Below are 24,160 nucleotides of genomic sequence, written 5' to 3'. Positions count from 1 at the left end.
ATTTGATCAAATGTAGTTTTATAAAATTTACTCGTTAGGAGTCATTAGGAGGTTGTCACAAATAATCCCAAATCATGCAAAAGCCACCGAAAACCTTAGTTTAAGGTAATCTTTTATCATGTATCCAAGCTAATATACATAATTGCTACCAGAATGAATATTTTCCATTTAATGAAATTCTCAGTTTTGACTTTTTTAAATCCCTAGTGAAGGATCAATTATGGCTTAGATATAGTGAAATTGGCGAATTTAAAACTTTAACTACTTGCTAAACAAATGTACTCTACCATGGATATAAATAAATATATAAATATACTTTTTATAAAATATGTTATTCATCCTTTGCTATTGGAAATATTCAACTTCTGATTTTATACGTGGTTGTATGCTAGAATTCAATTATTTTAAATATTAAAAAGTTCTAAGGATGCTTTATAAAATCTACTGTTAGAGTAGGTGGGGCAGTGAATTTACTGACACCACCATTAGTTTTTTTAAGAAATGTATAGAAATGAGGTTCTCATCCACTACTATAATGACACTACAATTACATAGAAATGTGATAAGCGGAAGCAAGTCTCATGTCTGGTCCAACATAGCACTTTGTAAAAAAACGGATTCGTCACAAGTGAGCCTACAATAACACAAGCAGCAACTAGTAATAAGAAGCTAACCACAAAAATGTAGAGAGAAGGGGACAGGGAGAAGGCTAACAGCCAACAAGAAGCTTGGCAGTGGCGAGAGGCAGGGAGAAAGGTGCATGTGTCGAGGACGATGCGACCACAATGTGGTGCAAGTGGAGTTGACCTCGAAGACGATGCGGCGGAACCGCACGTGCACCTCTACGGACGAGAGGCGGAGCTCGGGGACACCTGAACACATCGACTTTTGAGCAGCTCGACGGGGGGTGACTATGAGCTTGGGGGATAGGAGCTTGGCCAGCGTGATGAGGTAGAAGCCTCATCACTCGCGCGTGCAGGTGAAGACGACATTGCAATTGTGGTTGGGACCCGCGCCGCACCCCCCCTGCGCGTGCAAGTCCATGATGTGAGCGCTCCCGACCGTCGAGCTTTTCCTCGCCGACCGACACCCTTCTCCCCACCTATCGGCGGATGCCCAGGAGGTTTGGGTTGAGATGGGAGGAGGGGAGTGAAGTGGAAGAAGATTGCCGGTTAACTTGTAGGGTCCACGTGGGACTCAGCCACCGCAACAACAAAACCGAAAAGCAATACTACCTTGGGATCAAAAGTGATCCGATCCGGTTTTACAGGATTAGAGGTTTCATGGCCTTTTAAACTCAACAACAAGTTAGGGGACCTTAGATGAACTTTTTTGGGAGATGAAAAATTCCAGACTCATGGGCATGTGCATATGACCCATAGGCAGGCGACGACCTCCGCCTCCCCAATCCGTCCCGGCCGTCTCCTCGCCCGCCGGCCGCCGCCGATCTCCATCCTGCCAGCTGAGGTGGCGCCGGCGTCCTCCTGCTCCCGCCGCATTCGCTCACCGGTGAGCATCCTAATCCATCCCGTCCGGCCTCGGCCTCGGCCTCGGATTTCGTCTCCTCGCCCGCCGCTTCCGCCGCGAGCAGAGGTGGCGCCCGGCGTCCTCCTGCTTCCACCGCATCGTCGCTCGCCGGTGAGCATCCTTCCCTACCCACACCTCATCAGCTATTCTGCGTTAAGCGTTATCCCTGGTTCAACCGAAACAGGGTTAGATCTGCCTCTGCTCAGTTCCACCTACTTTCAACTTGTTAATTTTGATTTTGGTTTTTAGCGGATGTAATTTGGTTACTGAATGTCATCCACAAACCCTTAGAATAGTTGCATTAGAAAAAAAAATGTAAGCTCATATAATTTGTACTTATCCAAACTCAGTAACTCACATAAAAATTTCTTAAGAAGAGTAGTCACACACAATATCTTTTTATCAAGGTATATTCTTATAAGAAGTTTTCAACAAGATTGGCTTGAAAATTTGAGTCTAATTTAGCAGGCAGAATTAAGAGAGCATGGTGGCGATGGCGCGGTGGCCGTGGAGGGTGCTGCTGCCGCTGCTTCTCCTTCACTCCTCCTCCGTCTTCTTCGTCTTCGCGCAAGGTACTGCGACCCCCGTCTTCTCTCTCTTGTGGGGCGGCGCTTCCTCTTCGCCCCACCACCCCCAAATGGCAAATATTGGAAGTGAATCATCCATCATACAGATAAGATGAACGCGAGACTCGTCATCTCATTCGACCACCTCAGTGCTCTGCATCCATCTGCGATACCATTGGATCGTTTCTAACACAAGATATTTGGATCTAGAGCCAGCCTTGGATCCTATTAACTGCTCCATCATGGGTTCATCTCATGAAATTTAACGGAACCATTCCATCCTAAATTTTCTATTCAGCATATTAATTTCATGGATCAGCAATGTCCTAAGTTTCTTTTCATTCCAATCAGCACTACGTCTACACAAAATGGATGTTTCCTTTATGCTTCCTGGTAGACTAAGTATCCTTTTTCCCCTCATTTTTTCAGAAGGCCAAGATAATGATCCCTCTACTTTGTTCAAACGAGCCTTAGAAATGATGAACCTAAGGAAATATGATGGATCACTTGGTCTGCTAAATGCTGTGCTGGAGGTTGAACCAAATCACTCAGAAGCTTACAGGCAGCGTGCATCTGTGCTTCGTCACAAGTGCAGGTAAAAAAAAGTTGTATCCGTTACTTTAGATTATAATCCATTCATGTTTGATTCACATCTGTTCCTCAGTTCAAAGTTACTGACCAGAAAAATAATTACTTGCCACCGCCAGATAGCTAAACTCCCATTTTCTCTTGTCCTAAAAATGTCTAAACTTTATTATTAAAAAAACATCCATATCTGAAAGACTCCATTAAAGAACTGTTAAGCATATGTGCCTACTTATAACATTGTCAGTTTTACACGTATGTGTCACCTTTCCGTATCCCTTACTCGTTTCAATGTGTTTTTTCTGAAGTCTAGGTACAAGGAAGCGGAGGGTGACTATAGCAAATACCTGGAGCTAAAACCTGGGAGTTCTTCAGTGGAAAAGGAATTATCTCAACTGCTTCAGGCTCAAAATGCATTAGAGTCTGCTTATGGCCAGTTTGAGTCTCATGACTTCTCAAAAGTCCTGGATTACATCAACAAAATTGTGCTTGTTTTTTCTCCAGACTGCTTAAAGGTATATTTCAGAGGATAGTAGGAACCATGGACAGATAAATATTTCATCTAATTTTGTCTCAGTAAGCTGCAGTACTAAAAATGGATTTTTCAGGCGAAGCTTCTCAAGGCTAAAGCATTGCTAGCACTTAAAGACTACTCAACTGTTATCTCAGAAACAGGATTTATTCTGAAGGAAGATGAAGATAACCTGGATGCCTTGTTGCTTCGTGGCCGAGCATATTACTACCTTGCTGATCATGATGTTGCATCCAGGTAAAGCGTGTCTGGTATTTTAGGTTTGGACAAGTGCATGCTTGTTTGTGCCTGCACACACAAATGCAGTACTAGATAAATGTGCTAGCTTTAAATATTTGTACAGTGATGACAATATTAGTTGTTTAGGCACTACCAGAAAGGCCTTCGTCTAGACCCTGAACATTCAGAACTGAAGAAAGCATATTTTGGGTTGAAAAATCTTGTGAAGAAGACTAAGAGTGTGAGTATGATTTCTTTGTATCAACAAATTAGGGGCTTACTGCATCATAGTAATAGGATCAAATGGTGTGCATGCAGGCTGAAGATAATGCTGCCAAGGGTAAGCTACGTGTGTCTGCTGAGGACTACAAGGCAGCCCTAGCAATGGATCCAGACCATACTTCTTACAATGTACATCTTTATCTTGGGCTATGTAAGGTTCTGGTTAAACTCGGAAGAGGCAAGGAGGCTATAAGTAGCTGTACAGAAGCACTCAACATAGATGGAGAACTTGTTGATGCATTAACACAGGTGACATTACTTGCTTGGCATGCACAGAAATACACATTTTTCTAATTTAGAGTGGAAACCAAAGTTCGTATTATTCAATGTTGAAACTTCCGTGAAAAAAAGAAGGGAATTTCAGTCTGATTGCCCTGCCATTAATGTTGAATCTTGGACTCCTTCTGCACACTGATGCCACATTATTGAGCAAGCTGCGAGCATGCAGACATGCAGTCGCATTAGCCTGTCCTTCTAATTCTGTATTTTAAACCACAAGACTTGGGAAATCTGCAACTGCTATTCAGAAACCACAAAAAATGTAATTCAGTATGCACAATTAATGTGTTTTGACTTTATGAGTGAATAAGTGATGCAAAAAAAAAATAGTAATGTATATTTGTTTGGTAAACTGAGTTATGCACCAGACAATGCAATTGAATTACTTGTTATAGCCAGATCTCGCTAGTCTATTACTTCATCTGCTTGTTGTATGTTACCTTCTACTGGTTGCAGAGAGGTGAAGCTAAGCTTCTTACAGAAGACTGGGAAGGAGCGGTTCAGGATCTAAAAGAGGCTGCCCAGAAATCTCCCCAGGCAAGTTTTATGTGGACCTATCTCCTTTTTCCCCTACCCTCCTAGGAAAATGTTAGGGATAAGTGTGCTCATATATCAGCATATCTTCTTTTTTGTCCTTTGAAAACACACATATTGCTATTTGAGTTCCCATCAAATAATCTGCTTATGTGGCTACGCAGTGTGCTGATCTCATTTCCTTTTAGATTTGGGAACACAATATTTTTAGTGTAATTGTGCTGCAACCAAATTATCATGAAACATAGTTCCAAATGGATGAAACATCTAGTTTTAGTCAATTGGATAGACAATATGCAGAAACAATTATTTGTTTTTTACGGTAGTCATCTGATGATACTTTTACTTCCCCGTGATGTATTTCTATTTGCTGCCCTTCTGCCAGCAATCTTTGTTATCCGCTTTTTGCAGCGTGGGTTCGTAGGTTGCATATGTTTCTCTAGCACCTATGCATGCAGTGGATGAGTTGATAAAACTAGATTTGCACATTACTATTGTTAGTACTACTAATAATAAAGTGGGCCACCGAAGAGGAACTTTATGCCAATGTATTTATGAATAAGCAACAGGATCTCAGGATTTTAAACTAGTGGAAAAGGTGAGGGCGGTCAGAATTTCGAACATGGGTGAGCCCTGCTTGACGGCTGCCCCTTACAGCACAGTTCTCAAATAATATTGATAGTTACATAAATTGCTTCTCAGCTATATTACAAATAGGAAGTTAACTTGTTGCTTCCCTGTTTCTTTAACCTCAGGAATTGAATCCAAAGGTCATGTGCTTTTAATGGAATGCTTTATTAGATTTATCTATCAAACAGACTTGGTCTCTGCCCTTTTTCTGTATTTTTTTGGTACAAATGTAACAGTGGTTTGCACTGTTCATGCTCAGGACATGGGAATCCGAGAAGCACTAATGAGAGCTGAAAAGCAGCTTAAGTTAAGCAAAAGAAAAGATTGGTATAAGATCCTTGGCATTTCAAAGACGGCATCAGCTGCAGAGATTAAGCGTGCCTACAAGAAGTTGGCACTGCAGTGGCATCCAGATAAAAATGTAGATAAGCGAGAAGAAGCAGAAAACATGTTTCGAGAAATTGCTGCAGCTTATGAGGTATAAATAAACAAAATTGAACCGTACTAAGTATTTAATGTTCTATGAGATGACATTTTCTATTAATATGGTTAATTTAAAATACTCTCATGCATTCCAAGTTTCTAGCCCTGGTGTTGTACTATGAATTAGAACTAGCTGAAGTGCATTTCATCCACAAAATATATCATGCTAGACACTGCATGTGTCCGAGACAAAAAGTGTCCCAATAACATAAATTCTGGTCACCCATATTTAGCTATAGGCATGCTTGTTTCGAATCAGATCGACATGCTGCAGATGCCACGCGTGTCTTTTAACAATGCGCAATCGGCAATTTGCAGGTTCTTGGGGACGAAGATAAACGTGTAAGATACGACCGAGGAGAGGATCTTGATGAGATGAATATGGGAGGAGGAGGAGGTGGTGGTTTCAATCCTTTTGGGGGAGGTGGCCAGCAATACACATTCCATTACGATGGTGGATTCCATGGAGGAGGAGGATTCCCCGGGGGCGGCTTTCCTGGAGGCTTTCAGTTCAACTTTGGATAGAAAGTTTACTGCCTGTGGAGTTGGTGTTTGTATGTTTGTTTGTTTGTTTTAGGAACGCTGATAAGCTTAACAACAGGTATTGATTGTAGGCAGTCAAGCCGATCGATCGAGATGAGCATCGTATACAAGTGTTGTTTTAAGCACCATCAAATTTTCCTCAAGTTGTATCCTTCCTTGGGATTTTCTGACGCATATGATCCAATTGAAATAAACTTAGCCTTACAGTGGAGCTAGCTGTTTCACTTTCACTAGCCAAGGATTTGCGCCGAAACCATAAAAACCGAAGGTCCATTCCATGTATTGTGATCGGAGTCGGCACGTAACAGAAAAACTAACCCAAAAAAATAACTTAAATCCTCTGAAGAAACATATGAACCACTCGCTGGATCGTCTAGCCATCAGTCAACCATGAGCGTGATGTCCAACAATCTCCATGTTAACTGTAACATCTGACTATCTATATATCTACATGTTGTACTGTAACATGTGACTATCTATCTACACCGATCAATCTGATGATCGCTTACTTGCTCTATTTTATATTGTATTAGCAAATATACCCATGCGTTACAACGGGTTAACTAAAAATTAAAGATTTGCATTGGTTTTAGGAGTTTGAGGGGACAAATAAAGGGAGCTAAAGCGAACTTATTCCGTGTGGAGCGTACACGCGGCCTATGTGGTGGCCCAATAGTGTGGTCGGCCTGGGAACAATTTGGGGACAACTTAAGGGATCTAAAGTGAAATTTTTTCACGCGGAGCGTACATGCGGCCCAATAGTGTGGGCGGCCTGGGAGTGGCACCCGACCCGACGTGGGAGAAGCAGTAGCCGTCCGATCTGATGGACGGTCCTGATTGATCCCAATCTATATAAAAACTCAGAAGTCTAAACCCTAACCCTAAAATCATTTCCATTCTCCTCTCTCTCAGCCGCTACTCCCCTCCCCTCCCCTCCCCCACCAGCGCCGCCGCTCCCTCTCCCCCTCACCGGTGGCGCCGCTCCATCTCCCCCTCTTCCTCCTGTCTCGCCGGCGCGGCGACAGGGAGGGCACCCTGCCGGTTCCCCTCGGCCACTCCATCCCCCTTCCTCCACAACGACGGGGAGAGGATCCACCGCTCCTGCCGGTTCCCCTCGGTCACTCTCTCCCCCTTCCTCCACGGCAACGGGAAGGGGATCCACCGCTCCTATCGGTTCCTCTCGGTCACCCCCTCCCCTTCCTCCATGACGACGGGGATCAGCGACGGGGAGGGGAACCACCGCCTCGGCCACTCCCTCCCCCCTTCCTCCACCTGCTCCACTGGCGGCGCTCTCCCTACTGGCGCGGAGCCGGTGGCCCTCCGCCCCTTCTCGCCTCCCTCCCGCGCCAGATCCAGTGGTGGCGGCGTCGGTGGCTCCCTCCGCCTCCTCTCGCCTCCCTCCAACGGCAGATCTAGCGGCGGTGGCAATCTGCTCGACCACATCGCCGTCGTGGCACTCATCAGCACCTCCGCGGTGGCCATGTCCGAGGCGCGCCTCACGTCCACGCTCAACTCGCTGGCATCGGTGGTTGGCATCGCCATCATCGCCTTCGTGCTGGCCGCGGGGTTCTCCACTTCGACACCAGCAACCTCGCGTCGCCCTTCTTCCCCTCGGCGCTGCGGGCGTGTTCCATGCGGCCTAATCCGTACTCCCGTCGCCGTCAAGGTCGCCGAGGGGAGGGGATGGGAGGTCGCCATTGTTGTCCATGAGGTCGAGGTCACCGTTGTCGGCGAGGAGAAATATAGGAAAAAGTGAAGAAAGTACTACGAAATAGAAGAATTCGTAGTCCCGATGGTATATTGTAAAAGGCGTGCGGATTAGGTGGTAAAACATATAAGGCATGCGTATTGGATGGTATATTATCTAAATTCTCCATTATATATATATATATATATATATATATATGTATATATATATATATATATATGTATATATATATAGTGGAATGACAAATGGCCCTACACATATTTATTTTAATTCTAATGCCACATAAGCGCCACATCACAGCCACGTGGAACAAAGACCGGGTCAATATAGCCATGTAGGCGCCACGTCAGCGGAACCGTCTTCCAAAACCACCGAAGAAGTCAAATTACACTAGTTTCAACAGTTGGGGGACGAGATATCCGGTATTATGGTTTGGGGATACCAATTAGATTCAGCCTCCAGTTAAGGAAGCCAAAGTGAACTTATTCCTTGGGAAAATGAAAAAAAAAAGAACTCAGCCCAAGTTGGTTTGCAGCCCGGCCCAAAGCAAAACCAAACCAGACCTTCCTCCTTTCCGTGGGCCGCAGGTGGGCCCCACCTTATCCCCTCGCGCCTCGTGCCTCGTGCCCCGCTCCGCTCTACTCACTGAAGAGCGGGCCCCACCTGCCCCGCCTCAGAGCAGCATCCGGATCCGGATCTGGAAACCCGCTTCCCAAATCCGGCGCCCGTACGCCCGCCCGCCACTACCGCCGCGGTGCCCACCGCTTCGCTTCTCTCCCCTCCTCTCCAATGGCGGAACCCCCAATCACAGCCCACTCCTCCTCCTCCCGCCGCTTCCCCACCGCAGGCGACTCCCCCACCCTCTGACCCCACCTCCCGCCTCCCCGCCGCCCCGCGACCGCCGCGGATCGATCGAGGGGATTCTTGCCACCTGGGATCTCTCCTCCCCTCCCCTCCCCCGATTCTTGGTCTCGCGCGTCTGTCTGCCCCCCCGTGGTGGATTCTTGTCTGGCTCCCGGCAAAAGGAACGGCGTCTCGCCGCGGGCCGCGGATTCGACCAGGTGCGGTGCTGGAACCGGCGCCCCGTGTGTCCCAGATGTTAATTCTTTTTGTTTTTATTGTTCTATGTACAGTGGTTGATTTCTGAACCGATCCGTTGTTCGCTTGGTTGGGGGAGGACAGAGAGTTTGTTTGCGGAGATAGTTTTCGAATTGCGTGGTGAAATATAAAATTTAGACTAGTTTGGCTTATCTTGGCACCTCCGCACCTGCATTGCGCCGTTGAGATGTAACGTTGTTGATGAGCTCAATTGGTCGGGTTGTTTTTTTTTTCCCCAGATCTGGATGGTTAGGTTCTTCACTTGGCTAACAAGAAAGATGTTGCTTTTAGCTGCCCTGGAATTGTTGGTACTTTCTGCGGGTGCATCTATCTGATGAAATTGAGCTGCATTGTTCTGGGGAGTGTTTGCTTCTGCTCATTGCCTCATAGGGCACACAATGACACCAAGGAGTTATAGAATTACCGTCTCCTGGAAATCCTTAGTTTACCATCCTGTTATGATTTTGCTCAAATTTAGCCATCTTATCATTGGTTATGCGTCGTGGAATTCCAAGTTGTACTGTCCTATTTTACTTTTGTCAAATGTAGTTATCCATCATATGTTATGCACAACATATGCTCAAAGAAGCATTTTTACTGGCTAGGTTAGCTTAACACATGCTGATCAGTATTTTTCCTTTACAGTTCAATGCATCTCAACCCTCAACTTGTTGACTAGCTTCTGTGCTAAACTTTGTGTTGCAGGCATCTCAGTGTCCACGGCTGTAATTTATAACCAAGCCTAAGAAACTTACATTATTCTAGCATTCATTGGATATGGTATCGGTGAATCTTGGGCTAGTACATTATGTACTGGACCACATATATGGTACCGTCCTTCATCGCACCAAATTAGGAACGCCATTTTTCTCGAAAGGATGGGGAGGCACCAAACTTGATTTGTTAGAGAAGATGGTGAAACAGTTATTCCCTGAAGCACGTTGCCAGAACTGGCCACCAACTGCCGTGCAACCCATGTGGAAAACGGTTTGGGAGACAAAGAGTTCTTGTCTGCGAGAGGGTGTTTTCAGGACTACATGCGATCCACGGCTAATTGAAGCATTGCCTCCTGAGAGTCACAATGCAAGAGTTGCTTTTCTTACACCTAAGTCAGTTTCACCTGAGAAGATGGCCTGTGTGATTCATCTGGCAGGTACAACAGTTTAATCCTATTTATTTGTTCTATACTTTGATGTACCATGCATCTACATGTTTTTTTCTATATAAGAGACTATTTTCAAGCCTTTAGATATTGATGTTTGTACACTAGCTGAATGTTGTTTATTTCATCCCATCGGACAGAAATAAAAGTTGACTAGATTTGATGTTTCAACTTTCCATATTGAGTGATCTGCTTTCTGGTTCTAAATATTATATTTCATATCATGCCATGTTATTAACTGATGAGTTGCAAAAATGTTCTTTGTCCAGCTGTTGAAATTTGATCTGGGCTTCTAATACAATGGGTCAAGTTAAACTTTTATCTAATATTACAGGCACTGGTGATCACTCGTTTGAGAGAAGACTTCGACTTGGTGGACCTCTTTTGAAGGACAACATTGCAACTATGGTTCTTGAGAGGTGAGGCTTGTATAGAATGCCAGAATGGTTGTCTTACGCCACCTTTGATACCAAAGCTTTTTTCCTAACCCGCAAGATCTGATTTCTCAAATGAATTCCAGCCCTTATTATGGACAACGGCGACCAAGCATGCAGCATGGGTCAAAGCTTCAGTGTGTGAGTGACTTGCTACTATTAGGAAAAGCTACTATTGATGAAGCTCGCAGCCTTCTGTACTGGTTGCAGAATGAGGTTGGTTATGGCAAGATGGGCATATGCGGGCTCAGCATGGGTATGTAATTCTAAAGTTTTCATCTATAATTGAATAATGTGAATGCTTTAAGTCTTAAGCAACCTGCAGCATCCCATTTATCAAACTCACCCCCATTTTCGTGGCAACTTCGTTTCAAGATTCCTTTACAAGTATTGATGTGATACATTTTTCCCTAAGACTGGTAACTGTGATGATTTTTCTCAAGGAAATATCTTTTATTTCACCTCAAGTACTTTGGCCCCTTCTATTAATTTCTCTCTTGCGGAAGCGCTCCTTTTTCTATTTATTTGGATTGCTTATTGACACGGAAAAAAATGCTATATGATAGATAATGAGGTTAACTCTGGCATGGCTTTTTTTGGGAAAAAACTTTATCTTGACAGTAGTTAAGTACCATCTACATATGAAAATTGCTGTTATTTCTTACAAGCGTCTCATGCTAATTACATAGGTGGTGTACATGCTGCAATGGTTGGATCCTTGCACCCAACACCAATTGCTACGCTGCCATTTCTTGCTCCGCATTCTGCTGTGGTGCCTTTCTGTGACGGGCTCTACAGGCATGCCACAGCTTGGGATGCATTGAGGAAAGATGCAGCAACATTGGCCCAAGACGTAACTTCTTTGACAGAAGACACGGCACAGAAATCAGGAATCACTATTGAGCAAGTAAGAGAGAGGTTGCGATCAGTGCTGTCTTTGACTGACGTCACTCGATTTCCAGTGCCAAAGAACCCACAGGCTGTCATTTTTGTTGGTGCAACGGTTAGTGTCAATGTTCTATCATCATTTCTCAAACATGATTTACCCTTCCTGTGTCTTATATATCTCAGCCTAGCACGTAAATTTCTTGATAAGAGTAACTCATTATCACCTTCCAGTACTAGTGCATTCTGGTTTCCTACTATTACTCATATCTTATTTTTGCATTCATTCAAAATAGATTTATTGCCTGCGTCATTTGCAGCAACACATCATCTTAGTTGCTCCTTTCCAATAATTACCCACGCCTCTCTGTAGTACTGTTGTCATCTGCTTAATTCTGTACTTTCAGATATCAATATGCTTTTTTCGTTATCATATAATATTTAATGGAGCTTGGTCTGAAGCAAATGTTCTCTTTATTTTCAGGATGACGGCTACATCCCCAAACATTCGATAATGGAGCTCCAAAAGGCATGGCCAGGTTCAGAGGTCCGGTGGGTAACCGGAGGGCACGTATCGTCGTTTTTCCTCCACAACGACGCGTTTCGCAAGGCCATTGTTGATGCTCTTGATAGACTATAACAGCAGAGGAAACTCATCTTTGTGATGGCATTTCTTGGTGTGCTTGTTGTGAAACTCATAGGCATGCCACATGACAAGATCACATTTTTATGAGTGGGGGAGCCTAGAAATACCACATTCTGTCTGTAACTCAATATATGTGTTTTCCCAAAGATTGGGAAGATGCATGAGTGTAACATTGACATTCGTTACCTGTTAACTAAGCCCCCCATTGTTAATCTGTCCCAAATTTCACCTACTACTAACCTTGCAACTGAAGTAATTTGCAGTTGAGACAAGAAAGGAAGAAGATGACAGTGCTGCATACCTAAACTCTCTAGTCTCTATTCTGTGTCTGAAGTCTGAACTCTGAAGCAAAGTCAGTCAAACCATATGCCACAAGACAAAAACATTACAGTGTCATCATCAATCTCAGCACTTATTTTCATACTGACTAGTAATTATCATCAGCAGCTACTAGTATACAGCTTAGTTTCTGTTTCTTATACATTATATGCACAATTACAGCATGCTGCTACCCTCCTAATTTAAAAATGAAATCATCTGATCTTGTCAAAGAAGCAAATTAAGGCCTGATCGATTGATCATCTCTCTATGCACTGTAGTATTCTGAAACTTTTGAAACTAATCTGTTCCTGTCTGTCTGTCTGTATGTAAAACTGCAGTGGTGTAGCAGTGTAGATGCTGGGCCATTGGATCTCCAGGGCCAGTGGATGGATGTGGTCTAATTTCTAGGGTTGATGGGTGGCGGAGGCGGAGGAGGAGGGGCGGGTTGGTCGGGGTGGCGCGGGCGCGAGAGCCAGAGGGAGGTGAGGGCGCGGAGGCGGTGGGAGTGGTCGGCGATGGCGAGGAAGCACCGCGCCGACTGCCTCGCCGTCAGTATCTGCGGCAGCTTGTACAGCGTCTGCAGCCTCAGCGCGTCCGCCTGGATCATACGCATATACGTCATCAGTTCATCAGTCAGTAGAGTACTCGTGCATTATATTTAAAGTTGTATAAGAGCCTCGTCGGTTGGCCTAATAATAAATCCAAGCAAAAGCAGAAGCTAAAATTTAAATTTTTAAACTTGATTTTAAGATATTTTCACCGTGATTTCATTTTAGTGCTTTTAAATCGCTGCGAACAAATATATAAAAGTTTGGGTGAATACCCAATATGATCCTTGAACTTCCGCTTAAGGATCAATTTAGTCCCTGTCATTTCGTATTGTCCAAACAAGTACCTTAAGTTTATTGTGTGATTCAATATAGTCCTTTAACCCTCTAAATATGCCATGTGTACATGCCACATCATCTATGCATGCAAATTCAATATTTAAATGTCCTTTACACCCCTATGTTTTCATAGGAAATAAAGGAAAACTATTGAGAAAACACACAAAAAAAAAGCTTTTGACCATTGGCAAAAATATGTAGCATTGATAGATAAAAAAAAATTAACATTTTTCTTTGTTTTATGATTGCTTCTTCTTGTTTTTCTTTTCTTTATTTGATAGAAAATTGAAGGTTAAAATGGACATTTAAATGTTATCTTACATGCACGAATGACGTGGCATGTCCACGTGATGTTCTAAGTGGCTCTAAGGACTATATTAAGCCGCATGATAATTTTTAGGGTCTTGGTTGGACATTATAAAACATGAAGGACTAATTCGACCCATGAACAAAAGTTGAAGGACTGAACTAGCTATTCACCCTAAAAGTTTTAACTATAAATTATTTTTTATTCCCTAATAAGCTGTTTTGGTTTATTAGAGAGTATGAGCAACCAATGAGGTTCTAAAACGTATTTTATTTTGTTAGGACAAAAGTTTGAGCAACAATCATCCTATTAGTGTGAATTTTTATAACACAAAATGAATGTTATTAGATCCATATTAAAAGAGTCACTCACCATTATGTTTCTTTATCATACAAATAGTATATATATACGGAGTAATTCAAGTAATTAATATTCCCATCCTAAAATAAAATATAAATATTGGATAGAACACATCTTAATAATACGAATTTGAACAAATGTTTGACTAGTTTCGTAGTGATAGAATATGCCCTCTTCAGTTCTAGTTTGTTATATTTTAAGACGGTGGTCGTTGTATTAGTTAAACTTGTGTGGTAACGAAACAAAATGCCTTTTGCAAGTTTAGTTAATTAGAGATCTAGCTGTTAATAAGAAAAAGATTATCCAATTTCAGGTTTTATTTCAATCACTGTAATTAATTAATTATTAACCAATTGCCTGGCTCTAGCTAGCTAGGTGCTAGCTAAGTATGGGCTCTTGTTGAAGGGAACAGAACAAATTAAAATGCCCAGCTAGCCAATACCATTGATCATTAGTGGATAGGGTTTCTTAGTTATAGGATTAAAAGGAGACAGTACAACAGCTATAGCTAGCTGGCTAGATAATCAATTAGCCTAAGCAGCCACACAGTTTTGTACAATCCACCACTTAATCCAGAGCCAACTAACCAACCTAATGCAGCCATCAACTGAATTAAAAACAAAAATCAACTACAATTAGCAAGCCGATCGAATCACGTGTGGTAACTACTTAGCTCCCTCCCTTTCAAAATATATGGCACTGTTGATTTTTCGTTCAAATTCATCTTATTAAAAAATTAGTATAAATATATAAAAGTATAAGTAAAGATTATATTTTATTTGAAATAAAATAAGTCATAATATTTTTTTTGAATATGACTAATTGTCAAACGATGTAAAAAAAGTTAACGGCGTCATACATTTTTAAATGGATGTAGTAATTAACAACGTACCTGCCTGACGAAGGCTTCAAGGGAGGAGAGATTGGAGATGGCAAGGGAGAGGTGAGCCATGGCGACGTCAGAGTATGCGGTGGCACCGGTGCTGGGAGGGAAGAGCAGGAGTGAGTCCGAGGAGACGGCATCGGAGAGGGCGTGGTGGGTGGCGTGGAGGTCGCGGTCAAGTGCCTCCTCCCTCTCCCTCGCCGACTGCTGCACACCGTACACACCCGCCGCCTGTTGCTCCGTCAATGGCTCCGCATGCCGCGCCATCATCTAGCAGCAACATAATCATTTTATTTCAATTAGTTTTCGACAATAATTATGAAGAATATTTATAGTTATGTAATCATATTATATATAGGTTCGCAAGATAATCAAATATAACTATTCGAGTTCATGTAGTATCACTTAATAATATTATATTAGTATGATAGAGTCGTGGATGCATGACTATGACTATGAGTATTAATACTCACAAATATTGCTATGAGTGTATTAATTAGTATAGAGATCAGAAGTTATACTTACTTTATATAAAAATAATATCATATCGGTAATGGGACGACACGTAAAAATAATATCTTAGAAATACCATATTGATGATGGAACACGCAAAGAAAATTAGAGTACCTAATTAACAAGGGTATATCTAATTACTAACTAGTTAGCTACTTTTTATGAGATATATATGATAGTACTACTATAATATAATGTAGCTAGCTAGCTTTTTATGAGATTTGCAAGTATTAGATAGTAGCTAGGACTCTGTCCATCTAGAAGAATTAGCTTGCTAAAGTATGTATACACATCCTCTCTACATGCATTATTGGTAAATTAGCCATCCCCATCTACATCGTTGATCACTCTTATCTAACTTGCCTCCTTCACCAACTCTCCGTTGTACATTACTGCACACTACTTTCTTCCAACACAGAAAATAACAACCACATATTAGTAGCCATCAAAGACTTCCAAGAGCCTAACTGTTCCATCAACTGGGACCTCTCACCTACTTAAATCAATATTTTAAGATAGATAGCTAGCTAACCCATCATACATCTTTCTTTCTAGTTGGAGTACCTAATATATGTGTCTGGACTCTGGTGTACTATGGAATACTGTCTAACAAGCTTCTTTCCAATTATTTTTTTTATTTTTTGCAATTATGCATGAATGGAAATCTATGTATGTATAGGGCTACTACACACACTACTAAAACTTAAATATATACTCCATATATATATATATATGCAAAATATATACTTATACATTTAGAGCATTAACAGATCCATAAATATTGCACGTATATATAGGGTATTTCAGGTATTTTATTAAATATATGTAAAGCTATTAATTGTACTCCCTCCGATTTTAAATTAATTAAAGTTTTAGACAGGATCTCACATACTTAGAAATGGTTAGTTAGGGTGCATATTCATGTTTTATCCATATTAAATACATTAGGATGACACATCTAACAAGCACATCCTCTTAACATAGTGGCTGGCTGCTAGTCCCAAAGCATCTTTTTACTGTCTTGTGCCGGAGTTGATGCATGCATGCAGCCATACATGGGTAAATCAGTTTAAATTAATCACATAGAAGCTAAAACGCCAAGTTTTATCATCCAAAAGGTCTAAGCTCCAAACGTCAACTAATTTGAAACCGGAGGGAGTACATGTTTAGGACGTGTTTGGTTGCCTGCATCCATGTATAGTGAGCAGCGTGTTTGGTTGTGCACTGGCTGATATAAGCAAATATTATATGTATATGCATGCATGCACGAGGACGAACGAAGTAACCGAAGGCACGCATGGAATGATGGAAGAAACGTGCTGCAAACAAACATGCATGTATATGTTGCTGTGCATCTCGGAGGAAGAATGATGACATTTTTTAGTCAAAATATACTACAAACGTACGTAACAAAAAAGAAAAAAAAAAGTCGGGAGGAGCAGGTAGCTAGTTAGCTAGCTATATACTCCCTCCGTTTCGAAATGTTTGACGCCGTTGACTTTTTAGCATATGTTTGACCGTTCGTCTTATTCAAAAAATTTAAGTAATTATTAATTCTTTTCATATCATTTAATTCATTGTTAAATATATTTTTATGTAGGCATATAATTTTACATATTTTATAAAAGTTTTTGAATAAAACGAACGGTCAAACATATGCTAAAAAGTCAACGGTGTCAAACATTTCGAAACGGAGGGAGTAGTAGGTTAATTGGTGAACTCAAGCTTACGGAAACCGGAGCTCATGCAATATATGAGTAATATACAGTTATGTCGATCTAGTTAATTAATACTCCATCTGAAACAGTTAATTAATACTCCATCTGAAACAGATGGAGTATATTAACCTAGTATACTAGCTAGCTAATATACTGCTACTTCTGTCGCTCTAGTATATTAAACAGATTTGGTTGTAAGACGTTTTGATTTTGGTCAAAGTCAAACTACTTTAAATTTAACTAAGTTTATGCATAAATATAGTAATATATATAATATCAATTTAGTTTCATTAAATCAATAATTGAATATATTTTCATAATAAATTTGTGTTGAGTTGAAAATATTATTTTTTTTCTACAAACTTAGTCAAACTTGAAGCTAGCATGTATTTTCTTGGTTCACCTTCCTCTGTCTCTCCGTCCATATTCTACATACCCATATTGGAACATAACAATGGGCTTTATTTTTTTATTTTTAACGTAAACCGAATTTTATCATATTAACATATTTAATTCGTATATAGTGATGAATGACACCATATAGTCTATATATGTTGTTATTTTCTTTAAAAATTATTACCATATATTTTGATGCCATCCTCCCCTTCATTAGCTATTACATTGTATAAACCCATCTCTCTTTATTTTTAAGTTTTTATGTATTATATATGTAGAGCGCGGCATGCGCAGCTAGCCAAATACGTACTCCAACATGTCCAATAACTAAACGCGTTTCACAAAATTATCTGACTATATCATGTCTATCATATATTGTAGACGCCCTTAAACCCTAAAAATCCAATATAATCTAGCTAGTATCTCAAAATCTAAAGGGTGCCTATACTACAACACATCTTTTATAATTTACCTCTGCTTTCAGAAGGACGACATGCTAATTTATCCAGTTAAAAATGAAGAAATCCTAACTCATCAATATATGCAAAAAAAGTATATTGCAATTCAAAACATCGAGATTATGGGTCTGTTCAGATTATAGCCAAAATAAACCTTACCAAATTTTGGCAATGCTAAAGTTTTGGTAAGATGGCAATATTGCCAAAATTTTGGCAGGATTTTTTATGTATTGATCAAATTTGGCAACACACTAAACGTGGATATTTTTTTAGCAACTTTGCGAAAAAAATGGTATGGTTGAAAATGACATCAAAGTGAAAGGCCCTATATTAGTGGATTATTTGTTATGAAAACTCTTTCATATAGTTATACTCCCTCTATCACATAGTACAAGGGATTTTGCCCTTTCTAATTGTCTCACAAAGATTTTTGTGTACTACTGTCAGTCACATCCATCAACTTCAATTCAAATTTCTACCTATTTTGACCCTCAACTATCCTCTCACCTAAACCAAATCTCATTTAATAGGGGTATTTTAGTCTTCTCTCGCTATTCTTAATCTTATAAAAAGGGAATAGTCCCTTATATATATATTATTATTATGGGACAGAGGGAATATTTATAATAATTTCACAAACATTAATTTGATTTGAAAAGGTAATGATAAATCATATCAACATCTAAAACGTCAAGTAAAAATATCACTGCCAGTTCAAATCCGTTTGGGTGGGTAAAATCATGGTGAACTGGCAGTAGTACTATCTCTCTATATATATCACCGTTGGTTTACACTAAACCATCAGTGATAAGTCATCAGTGATGATATTTTGTGGTAGTGAATCCTTAATATATAATATATAAAGCCGGCTTTAAATAATTATCTATAAATTGATTATATAAGATATTCAATTAATTATGTGCTAACCTTGATGAGCTCGGATGGGCGGAAGCCACCAATCCAGAGGAAGCAGCGCTCGGCGGCGGGCAGCCACGTCCCGGAGACGAGGTGGAAGACGTCGGCGCTGGCCACGGCGGCCTTGAGCTCCACCAGCACACCGTGGTGCGCCACCGCCGCGTCCACCAGCTGCCGTAGCTGCGCCTCCGCCGCCGCCGCCGCCACGCCGCCGTGCTGCGGCTGCTCCTCCACCGCCGCCCGCATGTGAGCCATCATCCTCTCGTGGCTCTCCACCCACCGCGCGTACTCGCCGTCGAACCACGCCGCCTCTGCATGATGACGATGACGATGACGACGACGATGATGATTAGTCTCCCTTACACATTATAATATGTTCTTTTTTTTTCTCTTAATCCTTTGTCTAGATTCACTAACATTCATATGAATTTGAAGTTTTGAACACATATATAAAACCCAACGTAAATAATGTGAAACAGAGGAAGCATTCATTAAAAATTTTAGTTGTTTCCATTATGTATTTTAAAAATTAAGAGTTGTGTGTTTTTGCACATGGACATCTGCATTCATTCCTGACATATTTGATCTAATGATGAATTAATTAACGAGTAAACAAATTAATTAGAGAATTTGTTGGTGATTATGTGGTTTTGAGTATTATATGGATTTAATTATAATAATTAATTAGGGTTGGTTTGATCGTATGCATGCATATATGATTATATATACCTGGGCTTTGTCCTCCAATGCCGGCAGAAAAAGCTCCACCACCCAAAATTGCACCCTATGTTGATACGTGCGTTAGACATGCATCATGAAACAAATCAATCAATTAATTAGTTTACTGAAAACATCGTATAGTTCAGGAGCATTTGCATGTATATATGCTGTACCTGAGTTCTTGATCTTTGCACCAACTCCTGTTCCAGCTGGGACAGTCTGATCCTGCTTGTCTCCAGATTTTGAATGTAAGCCTATATACACATTGATCCATATACGAGACACAATTTTAAAAAAAAGCATAGTTAATTAAGTGTCATGAGAAACGTAATTTTCAGATAGACGTAGCCAGTAATGTTGCACATCTATATTCCATTTTAGGTGGTAAGTAATTCTTCGTACCCCCACACTCACATGCATGCAAACTCATTTGTTTAATTTTGACTTTATTTTATATCCGACATGACACATGTTAGTTATTTTAATTTTGACTTAAATTTGGAGTAAGAACGTCGTAACTGCACAAGTCTATACTCCTGTGCTGTCGTAAAGTAGGGTGAAATGGCAGTGCGATTAATTAAACAACAGGTAATTAATTAATCTCGATTTACAGCTACCCTACCAGCCAGGTAGAGCAAGAGTAATTAACTATAATTAACTGCAACTTAATTAATTAACAAATTACCTTCTTCCTTAGCCTGCTTTTCCTGGCTGCCTCCCTGTTCTGTGCAAGCCTCCGCAGCGTCTTGGCGTCCGGCGTCTTGGGGCCCTCGTGCTCCGACGCCGCCGCCGACGATGCGCCGCCGTGATGCTTCCCGCCGCCGCCGCCGCCTTCTTTCTGATCGGCCGATCGAGACGACCACACACACACACACAAACTCATGCGTGAGCTTGAGCCACTCAGAATGTCGTAGATCAGCTGAAGACGAAGATGATGAGATCATCGGAGCTAATTAAGTTACCTTGACGACGGCAGCCTTGCCGTCCTTCCCGGAGGCCGACGGCTGATCGGCCGGATTATTCAGCCTCGACGGCTGGCCGCCGGCCGCCGCCGCCGCCAGCGGCCGCTTGGAAGAGCCGGCGGCGATGGCGAGGGCGTTATTGGACGGCGCCGAGTTGATAGCCGCCATGGATGATGATCCCTTGGGAGAAGGCTCGCCGGCGTGCATTGGCTGTGAAGGGAAGATGTTGAGGGTTTCTGCATCCATGTAGAGATCAGTAAAGTAGCAATTCAGAATAATACTGAGAAACATGTCCAAAAATATATGCATGTTGATGAACTAAATTGTCCAAATTAACTATATGTAATGCATGGCATTAATTAATATATTAACACATATATCAAATGGTGTAACAGCATGTCAACATGCATGTGGTTGTAAGTTCTGTTGTTTCACACTTATGGTCCTAATGTAAATTAAAAGTATGAAAAAGTGAACAAAAGGGAGAGAATATATATATGTGTGTGCATGTTTGATGTCCTAGATATGTAAATAGCTAGCTAGCTAGCAGTAGTATATATACATATATATGCAAATCGTTGTTGCAAATGTCTCTGGATGATTAAGGTTAAAAATGCATATATCTAGCTTGCTTTAGCATTACATATATGTGTATATACGATAATCATCCTAGCAAGAACGACACACATCTCCAGGTGTTTGTTATACGTCACTCTCTCCTCCCCATCTAGAGAAAATTTTGGGAAAATGACATGTCAGTGAGTAAAGCTTTGAGGCGATCAAATAGAAGGAAAAAAGAAGATGGATCACCATCGCTGCCTGCTCATCGATCTCTATAGATAGCTAATACTCCATATCTGTCGTCGAAAAATTCGATAATGACCATATATATTCACTTGTCAAAATCGAGGTAGCTAGATGAGATGCTTGCCGGCCTGCTTGCTATATATCTGATGAAATTAATTAATTAATATGACCAAAGAAAGATTATTCTCCCTCTGCATCCTTGTCGATCACATCTTTTTTCGGAGAAGAATATAATGCATAATTTGTGAAAAGTCTGAAGATTTGGTGACAGTAATAAGTGCATATATATATATGTGGCTTACGAGGTTGTTCTTGAATTGCTGCTGATGCTTGATCCTGGCTGTTGAGGTAGAGGAAGATGTGATCCAATTCTGCCATGTCGTATCCTCCCCCAGGATCCTTTCTGCTGCACTTGCACAAATTAATACAAATGGAGAAATCATCACAAAATTATATTATCATCTGATCTGACAGTAGCTATAGCTGTAGTAGTTGCTAAATTATTCTGCATATTTTAAGGTTTTGGTAAGAGAAGCTAAGCTTCCTGCTCCAAGAAAGGGGATAAAATAAAAAAAGAATTTTTGGAATATACGTTGTTTGCTAAACAAATCCAGTATTAGAAAATGTAAAAATCCTTAGAAGATATCAAAATTAAGGAAATGAATGAAAAGCCTCGGCACCAGCTAGTAGAATTAGTTGCACCCATCGCTTTATTAAATTTGGAGCAAACAATAAGTACACCCACTTCGAATACCACTCTTCAAATTAATTAAGAGATGTTTAAATATACACCAAATAAAACCCTTAATAACCAGGATAAAGTTACTTATCTTGCGCAAACATGCACCATTAGTAATCAACCCATTCATGCATCATACAAATTAAAACATGAAAAACAATTCTGTAATCTTGAAAGTTCAAAAAAGCACTCCATAATCTCGAAAGGAAAGTAAAAGAGACAACAAATTAAACTGCCAAGAAAGACAGCATCAAGAGAGAGAGAGAGAGAATTGTGGAGTTAATTAAAGCTCCAGTTCTGATGATAAGACAAAAAAGGGGATCAAGAAGCTAAACATTGAGCAAGGTGCTTCAAATTTGTTCTGATAAAACAAGATCGAATTAGGGAGGAAAAAAAAAGGCACAAGTCGTATAGGAGTTAGGGTTTTTACATGATGTTGTTGCCATGGATGGAGGAGGAGGTCGCAGAAGCTTGCATCATCATCCCGGCCGTGACTGAGCAAGAAGCCGCCTGCTGATCATGTGGCTGCAGCTGCTGCTGCCATGGCCTATCCCCCATGCAAACACACTGATCCCCAGTAGCAAATAAGCTATCTCTTTCTTCTCCTTGATGATGATCACCTCAGCTAGCAATTAAATCGATCCTATCACCAATTCAGCTCCTCAAGTACTTCACATCTGATCTCATCACCTCTAGACTCGATCGATCTGATATCGATTGATTTTGCGAGGAATTTATCGGTAGACGACGCGTGTCAGTCGATCGCGCCGCAATCCCTCCTCCTCTTCTTCTTCTTCCTCCAAGCTAGGTAGACATAGCTTTTAATTCTCCTTAGCTTCTTCTGACCGGAAGCTAGCTAGCTATAGGTAGCAAAAGTATTAGGACTTGTAGTAGCTAGCTTAGTTGAGGTGGAGTGCTTGTACAAGAAATATAAGGGGAGTGGTTACAAGGCCATGGAAAAAGCTAGGCAATAATTAGACTTTTTTTATAAAGGTCGAATACGATATGTGATTGGATCGGGGTTGATCGGTCTCTGCGACTGGTTTTGGAGCGCGGTTTTATAGTGATTTTTGTTAATTAATTGGTGCTTGATCTTTACGTGTTTCATCATTGGTCCAAGTCAATTCTGAAGAAAAAAAAGAAGGTTATCTAGTGCTTGTATTGTTGTTGGGTATTTTGGGTTCAGAAGAAATTAAGTATTATCACTGTTTCTTCTTGTTAATTAATTTTGCTCAACTTGTTGTGTTTTGGCAGGATTTAGGTTGGGAATTAATTGGGTCCTGCAAGAAAACAAAGTATGGTTTGGACCAGCCGCTAATATATACTAGTATATATTTTTTAAGCAAATTAATTAAGGCATATGCTTTGCCTTTGTGTATATTGATAGAGCAGGGGAGATGCAAATATATATATATAGTTGATTATCAATTGGATTGTGTAAACATATATTTATGTTGCTGTATATATAGCACATACTATTACAAATTAAAAGTACACGGTATGAACATATATAATTTCAAATTCCCTACCGTGTACTTTTGTAATGGTTCGATGGCAATAATAGTTAAGAAACATCAGTGTCTTAATCCAACCACAATGTCCACCCTTTTCAGGAGCCAATAGCCACTCAAAAGAGAAAACAATTAAAGGATGTGTTATTACAAGATAAACATAATTAATAGGGTTTCCTCCCTTGGATACAAAAGAAGGGGGCCCTGGAGACACCACAGTTGGTTGATCCTTCCAAAATGTCAATTAATTAGTAAGACACATGATTAAATTCCAGATACCCATGAAGCACTATGTCCGGTCTGTTGTATATATGTTCAGCATCCAAAAGGCAAAATTTGGGTTTGATTCTTCTCTGGCCAGCAACAGACCTGGCATGCATTGTTGGCTACACCTTTCTCTTCCAATGAGCACATTATTATACAGGTAAAGGTCAAAGCTAAAATACATGCCAATGAGTTGACCTCTAATGATGCATTGCATTTAGCTACTATCTAGCATTAGTACACATGATCGACCCTTGTATATATGCATGCATGCAATCCAATTTCA

General features: G+C 40.8%; 3 protein-coding genes across 5 annotated transcripts; 2 read left to right on the top strand and 1 right to left on the bottom strand.

The window, feature by feature from the left end:
* Nucleotides 1-1,323: 1,323 nt before the first annotated feature.
* On the top strand, nucleotides 1,324-6,391 carry LOC127764094 (dnaJ protein P58IPK homolog A). 2 transcript variants are annotated; one of them, XM_052288923.1, is made up of 10 exons: nucleotides 1,324-1,638; nucleotides 1,996-2,099; nucleotides 2,523-2,688; nucleotides 2,992-3,193; nucleotides 3,287-3,447; nucleotides 3,577-3,670; nucleotides 3,748-3,960; nucleotides 4,447-4,527; nucleotides 5,414-5,632; nucleotides 5,956-6,391. In XM_052288923.1, the coding sequence occupies exons 2-10, from the start codon at nucleotides 2,012-2,014 to the stop codon at nucleotides 6,160-6,162; spliced, it is 1,431 nt and encodes a 476-aa protein (XP_052144883.1). In that variant the 5' UTR covers nucleotides 1,324-1,638; nucleotides 1,996-2,011; the 3' UTR covers nucleotides 6,163-6,391. The 2 variants fall into 2 exon arrangements, with proteins under 2 accessions (XP_052144883.1, XP_052144881.1); XM_052288921.1 differs by having other exon boundaries at nucleotides 1,993-2,099.
* A 2,265-nt stretch (nucleotides 6,392-8,656) lies between these two features.
* LOC127763545 (uncharacterized) lies at nucleotides 8,657-12,227 on the top strand. The gene is made up of 6 exons (XM_052288282.1): nucleotides 8,657-8,949; nucleotides 9,692-10,139; nucleotides 10,483-10,567; nucleotides 10,669-10,838; nucleotides 11,272-11,585; nucleotides 11,952-12,227. Exons 2-6 carry the CDS (start codon nucleotides 9,764-9,766, stop codon nucleotides 12,105-12,107), a joined length of 1,101 nt encoding a protein of 366 aa, XP_052144242.1. The 5' UTR covers nucleotides 8,657-8,949; nucleotides 9,692-9,763; the 3' UTR covers nucleotides 12,108-12,227.
* A 439-nt stretch (nucleotides 12,228-12,666) lies between these two features.
* On the bottom strand, nucleotides 12,667-23,007 carry LOC127763543 (transcription factor TGAL9). Of its 2 annotated transcripts, none has more exons than XM_052288280.1 (9): nucleotides 22,530-23,007; nucleotides 21,663-21,766; nucleotides 20,554-20,789; nucleotides 20,277-20,429; nucleotides 19,765-19,845; nucleotides 19,601-19,655; nucleotides 18,884-19,182; nucleotides 14,881-15,141; nucleotides 12,667-13,032 (listed from the first exon to the last, which is right to left on the bottom strand). In XM_052288280.1, the coding sequence occupies exons 1-9, from the start codon at nucleotides 22,655-22,657 to the stop codon at nucleotides 12,832-12,834; spliced, it is 1,518 nt and encodes a 505-aa protein (XP_052144240.1). In that variant the 5' UTR covers nucleotides 22,658-23,007; the 3' UTR covers nucleotides 12,667-12,831. The 2 variants fall into 2 exon arrangements, with proteins under 2 accessions (XP_052144240.1, XP_052144241.1); XM_052288281.1 differs by having other exon boundaries at nucleotides 21,663-21,763.
* Between the last annotated feature and the right edge of the window lie 1,153 nt (nucleotides 23,008-24,160).

Source organism: Oryza glaberrima, chromosome 2 (genome assembly GCF_000147395.1).
Source record: "Oryza glaberrima chromosome 2, OglaRS2, whole genome shotgun sequence".
Taxonomy (NCBI): domain Eukaryota; kingdom Viridiplantae; phylum Streptophyta; class Magnoliopsida; order Poales; family Poaceae; genus Oryza; species Oryza glaberrima.
Note: the sequence above shows the minus strand (reverse complement) of the source record. Positions and strands in the feature narration are given on the sequence as shown.